The sequence below is a fragment of the Urocitellus parryii genome, chromosome 8 (genome assembly GCF_045843805.1).
Source record: "Urocitellus parryii isolate mUroPar1 chromosome 8, mUroPar1.hap1, whole genome shotgun sequence".
NCBI classification, from domain to species: domain Eukaryota; kingdom Metazoa; phylum Chordata; class Mammalia; order Rodentia; family Sciuridae; genus Urocitellus; species Urocitellus parryii.
In genome coordinates, this window is record NC_135538.1 from 113,692,818 (window position 1) to 113,714,997 (window position 22,180).

The 22,180-nt window shown below is 40.0% G+C and overlaps 1 protein-coding gene, 1 long non-coding RNA gene and 1 other non-coding gene across 15 annotated transcripts in view; 1 reads left to right on the forward strand and 2 right to left on the reverse strand.

Moving 5' to 3' along the window:
• C8H6orf89 (chromosome 8 C6orf89 homolog) overlaps positions 1 to 15,708 on the reverse strand; it is a 52,922-nt gene extending 37,214 nt beyond the window's left edge. Inside the window, exons 1-5 of one of the 13 annotated variants that reach the window (XM_077802225.1) lie at positions 12,575 to 12,662; positions 12,369 to 12,404; positions 3,986 to 4,055; positions 1,815 to 2,022; positions 1,210 to 1,423 (exon numbers count right to left, since the gene is read on the reverse strand). In XM_077802225.1, coding sequence (XP_077658351.1) covers positions 1,210 to 1,423; positions 1,815 to 2,022; positions 3,986 to 3,996 — 433 coding nt within the window. In that variant the 5' untranslated portion in view covers positions 3,997 to 4,055; positions 12,369 to 12,404; positions 12,575 to 12,662. The other 12 variants (XM_077802222.1, XM_077802223.1, XM_077802228.1 and 9 more) reach the window with 12 other exon arrangements.
• On the forward strand, positions 8,462 to 8,534 carry Trnaa-agc (transfer RNA alanine (anticodon AGC)). Its single transcript has one exon. It is a non-coding gene; the product is annotated as a tRNA-Ala (tRNA).
• Positions 15,709 to 16,436: 728 nt separating the features above from the next.
• On the reverse strand, positions 16,437 to 22,106 carry LOC144256570 (uncharacterized). Its single transcript, XR_013344145.1, has 3 exons — positions 22,020 to 22,106; positions 18,162 to 18,225; positions 16,437 to 16,653 (listed from the first exon to the last, which is right to left on the reverse strand). It is a non-coding gene; the product is annotated as an uncharacterized LOC144256570 (long non-coding RNA).
• Between the last annotated feature and the right edge of the window lie 74 nt (positions 22,107 to 22,180).

Genomic DNA, 22,180 nt, shown 5'->3' on the forward strand with positions numbered 1-22,180 from the left:
TGTAGCTCACTAGTAGAGTGCTTGCCTGGTGTGCACAATGCTCTGGACTTGAACTTTGGTACTGAAAAAAATTCCCAAGATCCCTCTATTCTTTCTCAAAAAATAAATTTTAAGTCTTATCACATGTTCACTATCTCAAAAAGAAACCCTTCAAATGGTCCTGTCAGACTAGAAATTCCTACACTGTCATTGATGCACTGTTTCTAAATTTAAGTGTTTCTTAAACTTGATTGTATCAAAATTGATACACTTGAGGCTGGGGTTGTAGCTCAGTGGTAGAGCACTTGCTTAGCATGTGTGAGGCACTGGGTTTGATTCTCAGCACCACATAAAAATAAACAAAATAAAGGCATTCCGTCCATCCACAACTACAAAAAAATTTAAAAGAAAAAAAACAAGCTGAACTCTGACACTTTCAGTAAATTAATAGTTGTATATTAAACATCCATTATGGATAGGGACCATAGGAGAGAAAGCAGGGGGAAAAAATCAGTCAAATCCTTCATAAACATTCATTCTCAAGATGTGTGTTTTCTAGTGAAAACACACCACATAGATGTGTTTCTCTGGCAAGTTTCTTAATTTCTCTGAGCCTCAAGTTTATCCATCTGCAAAACAGAGATAACAAAACCCATCTGTTATGGTTTGTGTGTGAGGTGTCCCCCAAAAGCTCACAGTGAGACAATGCAAGAGGGTTCAGAGGGGAACTGATCAGGTTATGAGAGCCTTAAACCAATCAGCAAATTAATCCCCAACAGGATCAACTGAGTGGTAACTAGAGGCAGGTGGGGTGTGGCTGGAGGATGTGGGGTATGGCTTTGGGGTATTTATTGGTATCCAAGGGGACATCTCTCTCTCCGATTCCTGGTCATCATGTGAGCTGATTCCCTCTGCCACACTCTCTGCCATGATGTTCTGCCCCTCGTGGAGCCCCAAGGAATGGAGTCTACTCTCTATGAATTTAGACCTCTGAAACTTGTGAGCCCTCATATAAACTTTTCCTTCCCTAAAATTGTTCTGGTCAGTTCTTTTAGTCACAGAAGAGAATAAACTGACTAAAACACCATCCTATAGAGTTTTAGTGGGGACTGAATTAAATAAGACAATATAGGAAAGATGTCACTCATTAGGTTTCAATAAATGTTACTTCCTTTCCCATCAAATACTGTCAGGAAAACTAGCTCATAGGTAGTAGATGCAGCATTCTACCTGGAAAGGGTCTGTCTTCATCACCCCCACGCAGAGAAACTCCCTTATTTTCTGGCATATATTTCTTGGTAATGGGCAAGGACATCAGCCGAATGTGATGGATGAGTGAGCGCCAGGTATGAGCACCAGAAAGCACTGGTTCTGGTGCTAATGGGCTGAAAGGTTGAATCACAAAGTAGGCAGTGAGCAAGATTAATCCCAGAGTTACAAGGACCTACAAGGAAAGATTAGAAAAAGATTAATAATTGTCCCAACAACAAAATACCTTAAGGCCAAGAAAAAACACAGTCCTTTTCTGATACTTCCAGAAGAATAAATCTGCTTTCATAAACAAGCCATTTACTTTCATTTCTGAAAGCATTTAAAGTTTGAGAACTAGGAGGATCCGAAGGCTCACCAAGTTCCTATCATACAATCAGAGGTTATGTCTACCACTAAAAAATATACACAAATAGTTTCACTATAAACATACAGTTTTCATCTGTGATGATGAACAACATAGTCAAATTTTCCAGTAACAAAACAACAAGAGCAAAGGCCAATTTATTCATAGAAAAATCAAGTTTCAAATGGTAGAATCAAACTCGAAGTGATTTTATTTTTACCTTATACACAGCTATAAGGAGAGGATACTGGGGTGGCCCCCTCTGAGGTTCATTCTTTTCCAGCAGCTGTCTGATAAATTTTTCAATTGCCTTCTCTGACATGCCACATTGATGGCCTGTCTGTCTCACCAAATCAACAGTCTCTGAAAGTTTGTCATAAATGCTGAGCTCATTAGCAGCAAGATCCATGTCTTCCAATACAAAATCCCTGAGAAATAGAAAAATAAATGTAAAATAAAGGTGGCTTCATTAAAGTACTCCTCCTCAAGGCTACTTCCTTTAGAGCAGTGTTTCTTCACCCTCTGAGATAAAGGACCAGCTTTACGTTATTCCCAATCTACTATAGATACTCTTATTAAACATAGTAAGAAAGTTGAGACAATGTCAAACTATTACATTTATTTGTTTAAGATGGGATTTCATTATGTTTTCCAGGATTATCTTGAATTCTTGGAATCAAGTGATCCTCCTGCCTCAGCCTCCCCAGTAGCTGGAAGTATACACAAGCACCACTGCACCTGGCTTTTTGCAAGTTTTTCAATGTTATTCAACTGTGGGCTAGTAACATCCTACATAGCAGCATCTCTCTCAAACAATTTCACTAGCTTTCAAACACTTTAAGGAGCACTGGTTTGGAGCATAATAAATCCCTAATGGGACCCTGAAGCACGATGACATCCTAAAAGATTTCTGAAACAAATCCCAGAAGATATCCTACTGGTCGTTTACCAAAATAAACATAAATGGAATACGGACAATGATGTTGATCAGTTATTTCTATACAATTCCACCAGGCTGATCTTTAAGCAACACAAGAGGAGGAACTGATCTGAAAACCGAGCAAGGGTTTCAGACAACCAAAAATCATGGCATGGGAGCTGTTCACATCTTGCAGCTTCAGGCCTGTGGCATTCCATAAACAGGATTTTAGACAATATATGGCATTTCATTTGTACTTTACTTAAAAAAATCTAAGGTTTTCACTAATTTCAAATTTTGATTTGTATTATTTCAAAGCCAGATTGTTCAGTAGCCATACAATAAATGGTAAAACCTCTCTGTACCATTTGAAAAGTGAAATTAGATTCTTGTTGTGTTTCACATACTTCGTTCCCAAAGTGCTTCTAACCTCAAAAAGCTCTGACATGACACACATGCATTCTTTCAGTAAGAAGATGCTGCCACCTGTAGGGTAGAGGACAACAGTATAGTTGCTTCAGCAGAGAAAAGGAGGCCTGAAATCTCACAACCCTGAACATACATCAGGCATCCTGTGTTCTAGCTGAGTGCCTCACAATAACTTTGCTTTTGCTTAAAGTGTTTTAATTTTTTTGGAGTTGTGTATTAAGAGAATGCCTTTATTTTATATATTTATTTTTATGTGGTAGTGAGGATTAAACCCAGTGCCTCACACATACTAGGCAAGCACTCTGCCACTGAACTATAGCCTCAGCACAAAGTTCTTTTTTTTTTCCCTCCAGACCATTTATGCCTTCATTTTGACATTTGCATAAAAGACATTTTGGATGCTATTTAAAAATGTGTATCTCTGGCCAGGCATGCTGGCATAAGCCTGTAATCCCAGCTTCTCAGGAGGCTGAGGGAAGAGGATTGCAAATTCGAGGTCAGCCTAGACAATTTGCCTCAAAATAAAAAAATAAAAAAGGTTGGGAATGTAGCTTAGTAGAAAAGCATTTGCCTAGCATACATGAGGTCCTGGGTTCAATTCCAGAACCAAAAGAAGAAAGAGTGTATCTTCAACAAATGGTGCTGGAACCAGTGGACAGCTACATGTAAAAGAATGAAGTTAGATCCATCTTTATACTATAAACAAAAATTAACTCAAAATGGATCAAAGTCCTAAATTCATAAGCCAAAACAATAAAACTCTGAGAAGAAAACATAGGGGAAACACTTCATGATATTGAATTAGATGTTGGTTTCTTAGGTATGACACCAAAAGCATACTAAGCAGCAAAAGAAACAATAAGGGGCTGGGGATGTGGCTCAAGCCGTAGCTGAGTTCGATCCTTAGCACCAAATACAAATAAGATAAAGATGTTGTGTCCATCGAAAACTAAAAAATAAACATTAAAAATTTTCTCTCTCTTTAAAAAATACTAAAAAGAAAAAAAGGGCTGGGGATGTGGCTCAAGTGGTAGCGCACTCGCCTGGCATGCATGCGGCCCGGGTTCGATCCTCAGCACCACATACCAACAAAGATGTTGTGTCCGCAGAGAACTAAAAAAAAAAAAAATATTAAAAATTCTCTCTCTCTCTCTCTCTCACACTCTCTCCTCTCTCATTCTCTCTTAAAAAAAAGAAAAAATAAACTGGATTTCAACAAAAAAATTAAAAATGTCTATGCTGCAAATGATAACATCATAGAAATGAAATGGGGCTTGGATATAGCTCAGTGCTTAGCAAGTGCTTAGTATGTGTGAGGCCTTGGGTTCAATCTCCAGCACCATCAAAAGAAAGGAAAAGAAGAAAGTGAAATGACAACCACATATCGGGAAAAAGTATTTGTAAATCACAATGGGATACCACTTCAGAATGGCTGATAAAAAAAAAATCAGCTAAGTGTTGGTGAGGACATGGAGCGACAGGAACTTGCATGCAAGGCTAGATTACATGCCTGTTAGTCTATCATTAGTACAGAAATTCTGATTTAAGTGGTACAGGCAGGTATGAGCATTTATTAAAGCTCTTTAATGTGCAGGCCAAGTTAAGACCTAAACCAAACGTTTAAAGGCATAAAGGGGACCAAACTGAACGGGTCTTTGAAAGGTGCTCTGCTGGAACAGGAGATACACTGATGGGTGCTGAGCTGTGACATTTCAGGCCTCCCTTTCTCTCTTGGAGCAACATGATTGTTGTTCTCTACCTTACAGATAATGACACCTTACTGAAAAAATACATGTGTACCATGTCAGTGCTTTTTCAGGTTTCTGGTATGAAATATGTGAAATGAGTGGATAGTACACTGTTGTAGAAATGTAAAACAATATAGCTGCTACAGAAAACAGTCGGAATTTCTCAAAAAGTTAAACACAGAATTAACATATGACCCAGCCATTCTACTTCCTAGGTATACACCTGAAGAAACTGAAATATGCCCACATAAACTTGTACATTTGTGGGGCTGGGGATGTGGTTCAGGGGTAGAGCACTTGCCTGGCCTGGATTCAATCCCCAGCACCACCAAAACTAAAAAAAAAAAAAAAGAAAGAAAGAAAGAAAGAAAACTGGACACAGTGGCACATGTCTATAATCCACACATGTATAATCCCAGAAATTCAGAAGGCAAAGGCAGGACAGGGGCTGAAGTTGTGGCTCAGCAGTAGAGCATTCGCCTAGCACGTGCGAGGCCCTGGGTTCGATCCTCAGCACCACATTAAAAAAAAAAATTAATAAATAAAAAATAAAGGTATAAAATTTTTCAAAAATGATAATGACAATAATAATAATAATAGGTCTGGGGATGTAGCTCAGTGGTAAAGTATCCCTGGATTAAATCCCCAGTATCACATACACAAAAAAAATATTGCATGAATAGCAGCATTATTTCCAAAACAAAAGCAAACCTAATGTCAATGAATGAATAAACAAAATGTGATTAAGTGGGCTGGGGCTGTAGCTCAGTGGCATAGCGCTTACCTGGCATGCATGAAGCACTGGGTTCGATCCTCAGCACCACATAAGAAAAATTAAAATAAACAAATGAAATAAAGGCATTCTGTCCATCTACAACTACCCCCCCAAAAAAGGATTAAGTACCAGTGTATGCAACAAAAACAGTATGCTAGGGCTGGGGATGTGGCTCAAGCGGTAGCACGCTCGCCTGGCATGCGTGCGGCCCGGGTTCAATCCTCAGCACCACATACCAACAAAGATGTTGTGTCTGCCAAAAAAACTAAAATAAATATTAAAATTCTCTAAAAAAAACCAAAAGACCATTTATTGTACAACTACATTTATATGGAAAATAAAAAAATAGGCAATTAATGTAGAAACAGATTAATAAACCAGGTGTGGTGGCGCATGCCTGTAATCCCAGTGGCTTTGGAGGCTGAGGCAGGAAGATCTCAGAGTTCAAAGCCAGCCTCAGCAACATGAGGCACTAAGCAACTCAGTGAGACCCTGTCTCTAAATAAAATACAAAATAGGGCTGGGGATGGGGCTCAGTGGCCAAGTGCCCCTGAGTTCAATCCCTGGTACCCCAAAAAAAGATTAATAAATTGTTGCCTAGGGGAAAATAGTGGAGAGAATGGAGAATGACTGGTAATAGGCACAGGGTTTCTTTCCAGAGTTACAAAAATGTTTGTGAACTTAAACTGCGTTGATGACTACACAACTTTCTATATATATTAAAAGTCACTGAATTATACATTTTAAATGGGTGAATTTTGTGACATATAAATTATATCTCAAAAAAGATGCTTTAAAAATGTGTACTTATAGAATTTGAATCTATCCCTACTGCAACATTTATAACACTACTATTTTCCTATGTTCTACCCACCCATTGTCCAGCCACTAGATTCTAAGGTCTACGAAAGCAGGAAATAGCTCATGTATCCTTACAATGGTAATTGTCTTGAATAAAAAAGGTATTTGCATATACTTGTTGATAAAGATAACAAAAAAGATGGGTAGAGGATGGTGAAACTGCTACAAAGGATTTAGAAATCCATCTATTAGAGGTTTTTTCCCCCAATAGAAAGTCTCTTAATGCATATGCTCAACAACTGTCGATTGCAACTGTTAACTATTTTGTTAGATAATCACTTTAGGTTCCAATATCTTGATTTTGAGGTTGGGGGAGTAACTTATCTGAGACCATCCAGTTAGCTGTCACCTGAGCTGCAACAGGACCTTACATTCTTTTCACTAAGCTATTCTGGATTAGCAGTCAGAAGAAATGGCAAAGCATTAAGAGTCATACCAACACCACCACCAATCAAAACACCCCAGAAATTAATATATATCCAATTAATAAGTCAGGAGAAGATCTCTGGGAGATGAGATTATAGTTGATTCTTTTGGTGCTTTTTCATATTTTCTAAACTTCCTGTATTAATTTTATAACCAAAAAAAAAAAAAAAAAAACCACCACAGCTACTTTTAAAGAACATCACTGGGCACAAAGTAAATCAGAGATTGACAACAGACAGTTGTGGGACTATTCCCGCAAAAAGAGTAAAGTGATAAATCATTACAGTATTTTTCACATCTTGGTTTTGTGACCAGTGATCCCAGAGGCAGCATTTTTTTTTTTTTTTTGGTTTAAACTGGGGACTTTTTTTTTTCCCCCCAGTGCTAGGGATTGAACTCAGAATATCACATACCCTAAGCAAGTGCTCCACCACTGAGTCACACCTCTACATCAAACTGGAGACATTTCTGACTGTCATCCATCCAGAAGGATGCTATTGGCATTTTGTAGGATGTAATGTTAATTGAACAACAAAATCTTTTGTCTCTTTTATTAAACAACAACACAAAATCATGGCTAAGCATCAAGCATGAGAGGACTAAATGAAATCAGCTGAGGCTTAATGGAAGTCCATTTACCTCCAGAAAGAAGGTCCAACTATGGCAGAAGTAATCTTTGCCACAGAGGGAAGTTCAGAAGAGTGAGCTTGATTCTTAACAGTGGCTTAAACCTGAAAAGGCACAGGCATGATCACTAGTGGAGTTACAAATTCAAGGTATCACGCATCATCCTGGACACACAGTAGTTCTGCCTAAATTGTGGGGAATTCACTTCAAGACCCCCTGTGGATGCCTAAAACCATGGATAGTACCAAACCTTATATATACCATGTTTTTCCCTATGATAACGTTTAACTTACAAATCAAGCACAGTAAGATATTATCAATAATAACTAATATTAAAATAGAACAATTATAACAAAAAACTGTGATAAAAGTTACACGAGTGTGTTCTTTCTCAAAACATCTTATTGGATTATTCTCACCCTTCTGGTGATGATGTGAATGATACATGTCTACATGATGAGATTAAGTGAGAATGAACACAGGCACTGTAACATAGCATTAGGCTACTATATAAGCTGCTTGATCACAAGCACTGCCATATTGCAACAATCTGATAACCTACATGGTTACCAAGTAACCAATGGGCAGGTGGTAGGTGACAGGTAGCATGTGCAGAGTAGATATACTAAACAAGAGACGACTGACACTCTGGCTAGGACAGCACTTAGAACGGCACACAATTTAAAACATAAACTATTTATTTCTGAAATTTTCCACTTAATATTTTCAGATCACAAGTAACTGAACTTGCCAGAACAGGGACTATTATACTGAACTGCCAGTTCCTCCATTAGTAGACTCAGGCACAGAAGCTTTTAAGCCTCTTCCTCACTGATTAATGGTACAGTACTGTTTTCAACTAGGAGTGATTCTGCTCATCAGGGGACATTGGGTGATGTCTGGAAATATTCTGTCAACACTGGAGGAGTGGTATCCAGTGGATAAAGATTAAACATCATACAATGCACAGGAAAGTCACCGCTAACCCTCACCCAACAAAAAGCTGTCCTGCTGAAAATGTTAAAAAAAAAAAAAAAGCTGAGGTTGAAAAATCTTGCTTTTAAGAGAGGCCTGTGAAGGTCTGGTGATGCAGCTCAGTGGTAGAGCACTTGCCTAGCATGCAAGAGGCCCTGGGTTCAATTCCCAGTACCTCAAAAACAAAATAAAACAAATAAACAAAAACCAAAGAGGCCTGTGGGAGGTAAGCCAGAGAGCTGCTTCACTTCTAAAGGAGTATTTCAGGAATAGGAGGGAACAATGAACGTTTCAATGAGATGTCCTACTCAATTCCTTCTGGTTTCTTCTATGAAGAAACAGGGTAGGGGCAAATCTAACAGAATTACTTGTCAGGAGCTTTAGAAGCCTCGTAGATAGAGACATCTAGTGTCTGGGAAGAACCAGTGGATATTTTCTCTGGTCAACTGTCCAGGGACAATGTGAATCTTTATCCTGCTCTTCGGTGGCCCAAACAGCACCTGAGATGGGTGTGACCAGCCAAGATGTCAATCAACCAGCTGACTGCAAAACTGCAGGAAGGAAGACTCTGCCCTTGAAACCTTATTCCTGCCTTTGATGTACCCCCTTATATAAACAACCGGAGCCTTTTGTTGTTGTTGTTCTAGTTCCAGAACCTATGTGCACTAGATCTATCAGGGGCTTCACCTTTTGTAAATATATTTCTGAGTATTTGTGTTTTGTTATTCACTAATTATTTGAGATTTTAAGTTTTAGGGTGGCTTAGGCTTCCTCCTAGGCAGGAAGAAGAACCCCCAGTGAGATGCTGGCGGACAATCCCCCAATAATAACTCATAGAACTTACTGATTAAAAATAAGTATATTTAAAGCAGAAATCAGATTAGGAGATCAAATTTCACCTTTGCACTGTTTAATAGAGAATAAATACTTCTATTGATACAATAAATATGTCTGGAACATTGATATGACATTACCCTGGAGGGTCTCAATTTTTGGACAGCTATGCCAGCGAGGCAACTCTCAGTTACAGTACTGACTCATTCTTTAAAGCACAGAAGGGGAAACACTACAGTTCAGAAAGTTTTAAAGCTCATATCAATATATCCCAAACTTCAACAATCTACTCTCATAACCAGAGTAACAGTAAATGATCTTTTCACCTACTTGGGTCTTTAGTATCCTACTAATTACACAGTATTGTGAACATTCTTTAGTGTTATGAATATATTCCATTGTATTTTTCTCATGATTTCCATTAATTGAAGATATAGTCTAAGGAACAAATATGTTCCTTGGATTGAAATAAAAACTATTAAGAAAAATCCACCATATTTAGAGGAAAACTAATTGATATAATTTTTAAATGATTAATATGATTTAAAAGAGTAATAATTTAAAACAGTACTGAGTGCTTAAAATTTACAATCAAGGTACATTGTGAGTGGGGATGTAAACTGGTACAGCTACTCTGGAAAACAGTATGGAAGTTCCTTAAAAATTTAAAAATAGAGGGCTGGGGATATAGATCAGTTGGTAGAATGCTTGCCTCACATGCACAAGGCCCTAGGTTCAATCCCCAGCATCCCCTCACTCCCCAAAAATTAAAATTAGAACTACTATATGATCCAGCAAATCAACTGGTAGGTACACATCCAAAGGAAATAAAATCTAGATCTCAGGATATCTATACACCATATTCACTGCAGCATTATTCACACTGCTCAAGACTGGAAGCAACCTAAATGTCCACTAATGGATTAATGAATAAAGAAAATATGATATGTAAATACATGAAATATTATTTAGCCTTTTTTAATATTTATTTTTTTGTTGTAGCTGGACACGATACCTTTATTTTATTTATTTTTATGTGGTGCCGAGTATCGAACCCAGGGCCTCATACTTGGTAGGCAAGTGCTCTACCGCTGAGCCTCAACCTCAGCTCTATTATTTAGCCTTTTAAAAGAAAGAAACATGGCCATTTGTGACAGCATGAATGAATCTGGAAGACACCATTTAGTGAAATAAACGAGGCACAGAAAAACAAATACAACATTATATAATATTGATTAATAATTAATTAATACAACTTATATAATTAATCTAACATGTTTAAACACAGAACCAAAGGGGCACAGTGGTTTCCAGGGCTGGAGACAGGAGAAACTGAAGATAACAAAGTTTTAGTTATACAAGGCGAATTAGTTCTAGAGACATATTGTACAGCACAGAGCTCAAGTTAACAATATTGTACTCTTATGCTAACAAGGTAAATCTTAAATGGTCTTAATCATAATAATAAATAAGGAGGCAGGAGAAAACTTTTGCAGGTGAATACCCAGGTTGATGGTACAAACCATGGTGATGGTTTCACTGGTGTATATTTATCTCCAAACTCATAAAAGTAATACACATTAAGTATATACAGCTTTTTGTATGTCAATTTTATCTCAATAACATAGTTGAACATTTTTTAAAAATATGATCCAAAGGAATTCTACTTTCTTAACATTTCAATCTAATGGCCCCCTTTTGGGATACCTCTGCTCAGTGAGACTTGAATAGTTCTTTCATTTGTTCTTTTTCTTTCTTCCTCTTTTCTTTCCAATACTAGGGACTGAACTCAGGGGTTCTCTACCACTGACCAATATTCCCAGTTCTTTTTATTTTGTGGCAGGGTCTTGCTAAGTTGACCAGCATGGCCTTGAACTTGTGATCCTCCTATTTCAGTCTCCCAAGTCACTGACATTGCAGTCCTGCCTCATTGCACCCTACTTTTTTTTTTTTTTTTTGCAATACCAGCAATTGAACCCAGGACCTCATGTATGTTAGGCCACTGCTCTACCACTGAGCAACATCCACAGTCCTAGTTCTTTCTTAACTCTGAAAATATGCCCCTTCCTGGTTCAGAGAGAAAACAGCCTTCACATGAACTCATCCTCAATTCTGTATTTCTTTTTTTTTTTTTTTTTGAGAGAGAGAGAGAGAGAATATTTCAATATTTATTTTTCAGTTTTCGGCGTACACAACATCTTTCTTTGTATGTGGTGCTGAGGATTGAACCTGGGCCGCACGCATGCCAGGTGAGCGCGCTACCACTTGAGCCACATCCCCAGCCCTCAATTCTGTATTTCTTTTTATTTTGAACATTTCAACCTTCCAGAAAAACAGAAATAGTAAAATGAACATCTTTCTTTCAGTTACATTTATCAGTTTGTAACATTTGTCCATATCTGTTTTTTCTGTTTTTAACCAGAATTATTTAAAAGTTAATTGTTAACACATTATGAAATCAGTTCTATATATTTCAGCATGCATCTCCTACTAAAGATATTACTCTATATAACCACTGGCATTATTATCATACCCAATAAAATTAATAAATTCTCTAATGTTACCTAGTATTCTACCTATAGTCATATCCTCCCATTGCCTCCCCTACCCCTTAGACAAAAACCTTATAGCTTTTTCTTTTTATACCAGGGATTGAACCCAGGGGCACTTTACCCCTGAAACACATCCCCAGCCCATTTTATATTTTATTGGAAGACAGTATCTTGCTGAGTTGCTTAGGGCCTAAGAGGCTGGCTTTGAACTTGTGATCCTCCTGCCTGAGCCACTGAGATTACAGGCACATACCACCATGACCAGCCCCCCATCCTTTTTAAATTTTTTACTCAAATATTTTTTTAGTTGTAGATGGACACAATACCTTTATTTTGTTTATTTTTATGTGGTGCCAGGGTTTGAACCCAGTGTTTCACACATGCTAGGCAAGCACTCTACCACTGAGCCATAACCCCGGTCCCTAATTTTTTTTGTTTTGAGACCAGTTCTTACTAAGTTACTTAGAACCTAAGTAACTGAAGCTGGTTTTTAATTTGCAATCCTCCTGCCTCAGCCTTCCAAATTTCTGAGATTATAGGCATATATTATCTTACCAGAAACCTTATAGCTTTTTAAAAAATCTAAGATCCAGGGGCTGAAGGTGTAGTTCAGTGGTAGAGCACTTACCCAACATGTGAAAGGCTCTGGGTTTGATTCCCAGCACTGCAAAAAAAAAAAAAAAATCAATCCAAGATCCATCCAATAATCACATATATCATCTGGCTATTGTGTCTGATGTACTTAATCTATAGTAAATTCTGAGAATTATTATTATTTGGTCCTTTATGTCATTGACATATTTGAAGCAGAAGCTGACACATTTTTAAACTTACCTCCACCTGCTCCCTTCCTCGCTTTTCCAGTTTCTAGTACTTTAAAAAAAAAAAAAAAAATCCTTCCCCTCTAGAATTCCAGTACTCTCAGAACTTTCTCTCACCACAGATAAGCTCCTGGGGCATAAGGGACACTTCATTTATTTCTTCTTCCTCAAGCCTGTTTGTTCATTAACCTGCTGAAATCACATTTCTGCCCGCCTCACTCTACTGATCCTGCTCTAAGGTTGCCAGAAGCTTTCTAAATGTCAAGTCTAAAGGACATTTATGCAACCTCTCTGCAGCAGCTGTTATGGCTACCCATTTTCTTCCTCACGTGTTCTAAAACCTTGGCATAACTCTTGTTCTCTGGCTGAGACTGGCCAGGACACCACAGTCGTCCTTGACCTTCGTCTTATTGCCTCCACAGCTTCAACCACCAGCTATTAATGATTTCCAAATCTCTTCTCCAATCCAGAACTCTCTCCACAGTTCAAGACCCACCCATTTATTTAACTACCTACCAGCCATGCTGACCCAAATTCCCATAGTTTCCTATATATGTGTCCATAATATTTCCCCTTCAACACTTTCTTCTCACTATCTTCCTTTCCTTAATAGAAAAACTAGTCTTCCAAATTAAAAAAAAATTATCCTCTTCATACCTCATTCTCACCAAACTATCATTAATTCCTCTTGATTCAACCCCCGGTATAATTTCATATCATCACCTTTTCTCTAGCTCCACATTAATGGCACAGGACAGGCCCTCAATAGATTTTCTATGGACATCATAAAAACTATGTTAATTTCTTTTTTTTAACTTTTTTTTTAGTTGTAGATGGACATCTTTATTTTATTTTTATTTATTTTTATGTGGTGCCGAGGATCGACCCAGTGCCTCACATGTGCCAGGCAAGCACTCTACCACTGAGCCACAGCCCCAGACCAAAACCATGTTAATTTCTATATTTCCAGTCCTCCTTTCCAGTCTATCCTCTCTCCCGTGCACGTTCTTTCCGTGAAACACATACTGGCTCATGTCAAACACCTTCCAGAGTCCTTATCAGGCACAGTTTAGCATGGTGGTTAAGGACACAGGCACTGGAGTTGGAAAATAAAAACTGGATGCAAATGCTAGGTTTTTCCACCTACTGTATAGGCAGGAGACACTACTTATCCTCTTTAAGCCTTAGAGCTTTAATTTATAAAACGGGGATAATTATGTCTACCCCACAATGTTAAGATTACAAATGATATAAGTAAAACATCTGTTCAGACAAATTCAGTAATAATTGTTTTAAGATGAAGTCCAAATTACTCACAATACCCCTTTATGATCTGGTCACTGTCTACCTGCTGAGTCTCATTTCTGCTAACCCTTCCTCATATACTACACTACTGTGCTATTTCACATCTTTTTGCTTTTATAATAAAGTTTCCTCTGCCTTAAAAACCAACCCCAGTGCTTTGTCCAATAAGTGAACTCCAAGACTCCAACATTAATTTTGCCCTTTGATCCTTATGCAACTGTCACTTTGTATTATCTATTTCCCTGTCTACCTCCTACACTAAATTGTGAGTTCCTTGAAAGCAGTACTAAATGGGAGAAAACAACTACACAAAAACACTAAGAATGGACACTAAAATTCACCTCAGACATTGGAACCTCATTATTGTTGAGCAAATTTATGGAAAGGACCTAAAGAAAGCATTCTGTTCCCAAACTAACCAAATGTAACTAACAGGTTTTTTAAAATACTTTTTTCCTTTTCTTCTTCTTCTTGTAATGCATCAGCCTGACAAGGGTTTAAGTGAGCAGATTAAGAACCTTAGACTTCCTTTTTGTTTCACAGTAGCTGTAAAGGAACAGGAATTCAAACTGGATCTTGAAAAGTTTTAGTTTAAGGCAGAAAAGGCTTAATAGGTCTCTTTCTGCTTTCTGATATGCATGTTGGGCTATGTGAACTTTCAGTCAAAACTACAAAGTGGCAAAACTGAAATTTTTTTTTTTTTTTTTTTTGTCTGTTTGCTTTTGTTCCAGGGATTGAACCCAGGGGTACTTACCCTCTGAGCCACATCCACAGCCCTCTTTAGTTTTTCATTTTGAGACAAGACTCCTTAAATTGCTGAGGCTGGCTTTGAGCTTGCAACCCTCCTGCCTCCAGAGTTTCTGGGATTACAGGTGTGCTCCAGCACACCTGGTGAACTTGTTTTGTTTTAAGGCATGTTGTTCTTTAAAGGGAAGCTAAGAACTCAAATTCAAATAAACGATTCTATTAAGGGAGAGAGAGATGTCTAGAAAATTCCTCCATGGGAACTACCAAATGAGCAATCACAAAGATCGGAATACTAAGAACATGGGAGTAGTCTCAATTATAAAGGTGACTGGTGACTACTTTCAAAGAAATATTCTCAAACACCATGCCCACGTGGGCTCTTAGCCCCGAGAAACTGTGGCTTGCGGGTTAAGTCTTAAAATACTATGATACTTAATTTCCTCATACTAGGAGGTGATTACAAACACCTGGGTTACTGGTGTCAATGCACCAACACATATTCCTTGGTAAAATGCCAGGCTTATCACATAACAAGTCCACATTTTTTTTTTTAAGTATTTTCCCCGTAGCAACTATTAGGAAGAGACGTTTCGGGGAGCGGGGGACCTGCTTTCACTATACTGTATTTATGAAAACAAGAAATCCGTCAAAAGGGCAGTAGAATCTGGACTCGGCAGGCACCGCTCGTCTTGGGCACTCTGACGCCTGCGAAGCGCTCAAACGGGGTCACCCTCGTTTCTCCTCGGCGGGGTCAAGGAAAGAGCCGTCTTAAGGGAGTCAACCCTGGGGGGGACTGTCCGGGAAAGCTGTCAGTCAGCAAAACGCGACTCAAAAGAAAAGGGGCCGACACTGGGGTGAAAGGTGGCAGCGGCGGCGCGGGAGGGGCTGCGCGAGGATGTCACAGACCCGCACGGCGGCCTCCCCCCCTCCCGGCCTCGGGCCCCAGCGACTCACATGCGGGCCCTCGCCCCCTCGGGCTCCTCCCGCCTCGGGGACATCTGCCGCCGGGCGTGGAGGATGGGCCAATTTCTTGCTTCCGGGAGCACAACCCGGAAGCAACAGCCACACCACAAGCGAGGTCGCACGCTCTAGGGTAGCTTCCTGTGCTTCCGCCAAGAACGGAACGCACGACGCCGCGGGAACTCTCGCGATATCTGACGAGCATAGGTTCTGGCTCCCCCTGGCGTCCCTCTTGCTGCGTGGCCCTTTGAGTCTTCTGTATTCCTGGCCAGGGTCTGTCTCCCACGTGGACTGACAACAAGCTTCATAGCAAAACTATCCATTCAACAGTCATTTACTGAGTCCCCTAACTGCGTTCCAGGCAGTGTGATAGGCATTGAGGGATGGGAGCAGGAGGGAGAAGCCCAGCCCTTTCTCAAATTTACACTTGGCCCACTCATTTGTATTTATTGAGAGTTTTCTCCGTGCCAGACATGACTGAGCGCTCTACATGGGCAAAACCGCTTCAACAACCCTATGACATAAATAGCCCCATAACGTTTATGCTCATGCAAACCAAACACGCTTAGGGAGAGGTTAACTAGCTGGAGAATGAGCTCACATAGAAGGAGTGGTGGGCTTAGCATTTAATCCCAGACTCTTTATCCTGCCCAATTGCATGGCCACAGTTCTTAACTGCTTTCTACAATCTGCAAACAAGATTCTACTGGATTCAGACTAAATGCTACAGCTACAAAGGCAGTGTGTGATGTGATGCAGGGGTAGGGAAACCAATGAACCAATACAGACCCCAAAATAGAGCCTCACATGTAAATTATACACATTACCTACTGTTGTAGGGACAAACGAGGCAAGGCACCAAAGACAGCAGAAAATAGTTTTATTTGGCTGCAGCCAGGTTCAGAGGGTACAGCCTTGCTGTAATCAATCAACCCCCTGAATCCCGAGTTCAGGGAGTTTCAGAGTTTTATACCCAGCATGTAAGGGGAGGGGCTCAGAAGTTCACAGTCTGCAGAAGTTGACATAAAAACAGCTTTTTCTTTCACTGTTCTGGGCAAGTTAACTCTTCAAGGACAACACCTGAGAAGGGGACATGAAAATAGGAAGTTTATCTACATTGGACTCTTTTGCAGAGACTCTTTTGCTGACAGTCCCAAAATCAGCCATGGTGAAGAGGGCTTTTCTGTGGAGAAAGGGGATGCCCACTTCACCTACCACCCAGCAATTCTATAAGGTATCTACCCCCCCAAAAAAAAAATCATATACAAGTATCCCAAGACACAGATAAGAATATTCGTAGTAGCAGTATTATTTGTTAGAGGTACAATCAGGAAGCACACAACAGAATATTACACTGCACAAAAAAATGAAAAATGGTCATTGCATACAATTGCATGGATACATCTCCCCAGCATAAGATTAAGCAAAAGAAGGCAGATAGAAAAATGTATATTTTATTACTATTTATACAAAATTCAATCATTGATATTAGAAGGCAGAAAGCACTTTCCTTTGGGGAGGAAGGAAGAGGTAATAATTAGGGGGTGGCCTCTGAGGAGCTGTAAACTTTATTTTTTTTTTAATTCGATGGTGGTTACACATGTGGGTTTATTATGTAGTTTTTTTTTTCTTTCTTTTTTCTTTTTCTCTTTCTTTTTTATGGTGCTGGGGATCTAACCCAGGGCCTTATACACACCATAAATGCTCCACTATTGAGCCATATCCCCAGTTCTCTACTTTGTAATAATTAATTAACCTATCACAATTTGGGTCTGCCCAGTTTTCTGAATGTATGTTTTACTTCAACAAAAATTTTTACTTTAAAAAAGTACGCTGGGGCTGGGGTTGTGGCTCAGTGATAGAGCTCCTGCCTAGCATGTGTGAGGCATTGGTTTCGATCCCTGGCACCACATAAAAATAAACAAACAAAACAAAGGCATTGTGTCCATCTACAATTTAAAAAAAAAAAATGTATGTTTAAAAAAAAAAGTGCTCTGGACAGCCTGGCACAGTGATAATATGCCTGTAATCCTAGTGACTTGTGAGGCTAAGGCAAGCGGACTGCAAGTTCAAGGCCAGCCACAGCAACTTAGCAAGGCCCTAAGCAACTTAGTGAGAGACCCTGTCTCGAAATTAAAAAAATAAAAAGGGCTGAGGATGTAGCTCATTGGCAAAGCACCTCTGGGTTCAATTCCCAGTATCTAAATAAATAAATGCTCTGTGGAGTCCAGAGGCCCTTGAGAGTCCAGACCTGCCCTTTCTTTCAGTCTCCATACCGCAGCCACAGTAATGTTGCCAACATACAAAATCTGATTCTGCCACTTCACAGCTCCAGATCACCCTCAGAATTGAGTCCCTTGACCCTTCATGACCCCACTTCTCTTCTGTTACACTCAGGCCCAGGACAGCCTGGGAAACACTCTCTGACTTTCCAAACTCTGTGTAGTGCTCAAGAAAAAACAATTTTCATGGTCTAGGCAAGGGAAGTGGAAGAAAAAGAAACCACTCAAAAAAATATTTCCAAGGTATAATAGACCAGGAAGGCTGCCAGAAGGGGAGGCAGGGGAAAGGCACGGGTGCCAGCTCACATTCACTCTTGGTGGGTCCTGGCGCTGATCACATCCTCCTGTATGTTCTCTTCCGCTGTAAAACCTGGCGGTTGGAAGACAGAGAAAAGATCCTGGGTGTGAAAGTCTTCAGTAAACTGTAAAGTGGGAGGGAAGGGATTGAGTAGCTGAGTAGCTGAGAGAACATGAGAAATCAAGATATGGCTGGTGACTAAGGCAATAGGATTAGGGCACAGAGGAGGAATGGTTTGGGGAAGAGGCTGGGGAGCAAAATGATAAATCCATTCCTTCCTTCCCTTTTTATTCCCCCCCCCCAATATTGGGGATTAAAACCAGGGACTCTCTACCACTGAGCTACATCCCCAGCCCTTTTTATTTTTTTATTTTGAGACAGGGTCTCCATAAGTTGTGAGTTTGTGATCCTCCTGCCTCAGCTTGCAGAGTAGCTGGGATGACAATCATGTGCCACCATGCCTGGCATCTACTCATTTCTTCAGTATTGGCCTCTCTCTGTTGAGATTTAGAAAAGTCCTTGACAAAGTTCCCTGATAACCGCACAGTGTGGAACAGAAACTGCTGGTTTGTGAATTGATGCCTTAGTTTGGAGCAGCCACTGGGGCTCCCACTGCTGGGGCTCCTTATCAATATTAACGTGAAAAGACATGGTCCCTAAAGTGGGCCCTTGATAAGCTACTTGGAGAGATTAGAATCTGACACAAGCAGTTAGACACCAAAAGAAGGCAGCATGGAATGAAGGGCCAAGAGAAGACTGAAGATATACAGGAAAAACAAAACTCAAATTCAGTTTCTCTTAATACATTCTCCCAGCACAGATCACTTCTAACACCAGACAGGTAGGGTTTTCCCACACACACTAAGCAGGCAATCAATTACTGGTATAAATCAGTGTTCCCACACCTCGGATTTGACTAATTCACTCCAGTGGCTCACAGAACTCAGGGAAACATTTATATTTTCTGGTTTATTATAAAGGACACAAATGATGATATGCATAGAGCAAGGTATGGGGGAAGAGGCATGGAGATTCCATGCCTTTCCAGAACCTCCATGTGTTCAGCTATCCAGAATCTCTCAGAACCCTGTCCTTATCCTATTTCCCTCCAGTGCTGGGGCCAAACTCAGAGCCTCACACCTACAGGCAAGTGCTCTTCCACAGAGCCACACCCCCAGCTGCGCCCCTTCCCTTCAGGTTTCTTATGGAGGCTTCATTACATAGGCATGATTGATCAAATCAGTAACTATTGGTGATCGACTTAACATTCAGTCCCTCTCCCCTCCCCTGAGATTGTGGTGGAGCTGAAAGTCCCAATATCTATCCCGCCTGGATCTTTCCCATGACTATCCCTCATCCTGAAGCTACCTAGCGGCTGCTAGTCACCAGCAATCATTAGTACACGCACAAAAAAATGTCACTTTTTGAGGCAGGAGGAGTTCAAAGCCAGCCTCAGCAATGGTGAGGCACTAAGCAATTTGGTGAGACCCTGTCTCTAAATAAAATACAAAATAGGGCTGGGGGTGTGGCGCAGTGGTTGAGGCTTTCTGTAGGAACTGGGACAAAGGCAAGATCTGGGAAGACCTGCAAGGAAAGAGAACAGCCTGGACAAAGGCCTAGAGAGGGAATGTTGGTGACATATACAGGGCATGAAAAAAATCACAGGGGTGATTCTGGAGAGGTCAGTGAGGGGCCAATGGTAGAGGGTCTTCAAGCCCAAGTCAAGTGGTTTAGGACTTCACTAGGCAAAGAAACCAATTCAGTGTTTTAGAGCAAAGTGACGCACTACAAGATATTTCAGGAGGAAGTTTTGACTGCTAATGTGTGTAGGGTGGATCAGTGGGAGAAAGACAAAAGGCAGGGAACCCAGCAAGGGGGCTTCAGAATAATGTTAGTGTTAAAAGTCTGAAATGAAATTGAGACTAGGAAGGAAGGCTTATAAGTTGGGGATCTTTGGGAAAAAGAATTGACAGGACTTGATGATGAGTCACTTATAAGGAACAGAGGGAGACTGGATAGTTTCTAGGCTGAAAAGTGATGTTTCTGTAAAGTTTATAATTTTGTATGTGTCTGTGGTCCTGAGGATCAAATCCAGGGCCTGTAGCAGGCAAAGCAAGCATGCTAGCACAGTTACAGCTCCAGCTCTATGTGATTTTACTTTCAATGGAAACATTTATTTAGATGATACAGGATAAATGGAGTAAATACAAGCTATTCTGACTTTAATGTTAACTATCATATATAATTCAGGAAAAGAATCCAGGTGTCTCTGTCAACTCCTATAGGCACTAATGTTTTTTGGGGGGACAAAAAGGCCATTAACAATAAAAGTCTCTGGAATGACCCAGCAAAACACTGTTTTATTCCTGTGTAAAATCCCAATGCATCCTCATTGTTCCTGAAGCTTCCCAAGACACAAAGTAAGGAATTACACATAATTAAGACTTTCCCATCCAGCTCAAGGATCACGAGATGAACATAAACACATTTTCAGGGGATGAAATTAATCATACTTTATATTAGCACAGCACTCATCAGTTTAAAATGTCCTTTCATGCTGGGCTGGGGATATGGCTCAAGCGGTAGCGCGCTCGCCTGGCATGCGTGCGGCCCGGGTTCGATCCTCAGCACCACATACCAACAAAGATGTTGTGTCCGCCGAGAACTAAAAAATAAATATTAAAAATTCTCTCTCTCTCTCTAAAAAAAAAAAAAAAAAAAATGTCCTTTCATGCTGAGCTCAATGGCACATGCCTATAATTCCAGCGGCTCAAGAGGCTGAGGCAGGAGGATCATGAGTTCAAAGCCAGCCTCAGCAACTTACTGAGGCGCTAAGCAATGCAGTGAAACTCTGTCTCTAAACAAAATACAAAAAGGGCTGGGGATGTGACTCAGTGGTTAAGTGAGTTCAATCCAGGTACCCAAATTAATTAATTAATTAATTAATTAAATGTAGTTTCATATCCATTAATCATTCAGTAAAACCTGAGCAACAGTGCTTAGTACTGAACAAGGAGGGCACAAAGAGGAAGCCCAGTTCCTCTCTGAAGGAGCTAGTCTAGTTTATTTTGACAATCTTATACACTTTTATTCTGGCTTAACAATTAAGGACACTAAGGTTAAACTGGGGTTGTGAACACAAGCTCACCAGGTGTGGTACAAGCAAGTTATTTCATCTCTGTAAGGCTCAGTTTTCTGAAAGAATAGTAACATCTATGTTAGGAAATTTGAAGGTTAAGCCTGTAAATAAAGTGTTTGGCTTAATGCCTTGCACATGGTAGGCATTTATTTAGTCTTTATTAAGTAGTGTACAAAGCATTTATGATTTTATTTACCCGGTTTTGTTTTTTTATTTAAAACAATTTTTTGTATTTGTAGATGGACAGAATGCCTTTATTTTATTTGTTTATTTTTATGTGGTGCTAAGGATGGAACCCAGTGCCTCACATGTGCAAGGCAAGCGCTCTGCCGCTGAGCCACTGCACCCCCTCCATTTCATTTTTGTGGACCCTCTGAATCTTTTCTCAGTTTCTCTTTGTTTCTCCTTCTCTTGCCCTGAGCATTTTTTTTTTTTTTTGGTGGTGGTGGTGGGGCGGGGAGTATGCTGGGGATTGAACCCAGGGACACTCAACCACTTAACTACATCCCAGTCCTTTCTAGTTTTTATTTGTAGATGAAGGCTGGCCTCAAAATTTCAATCCTCTTGCCTCCATCTCTCAAGAAGGAGGGATTGCAAGTTTGCACCATCCCACCCAAAAGAGCAAACGTTAACTTTAGAGCACCATCTATCCAAGGCCAACCATTTTAAACCTCTCCCTTGCTCTGATCTTTCTGACCTACATTTTCTTGACTTTCCCCTTCCTTACCTCTCATTTTCTTTCACATCTTTCCTTTTCTCCCTCCAGACACCTTGCCTTTGGAGTCTAGAGACTCAGATTTGTTGTATGGCTGTGGAAAAACAAGTCATTTTAATTACAGTAAGCTTTCACATCTGAAAAATGGAAATAATACTAGCTACAGGATTCCT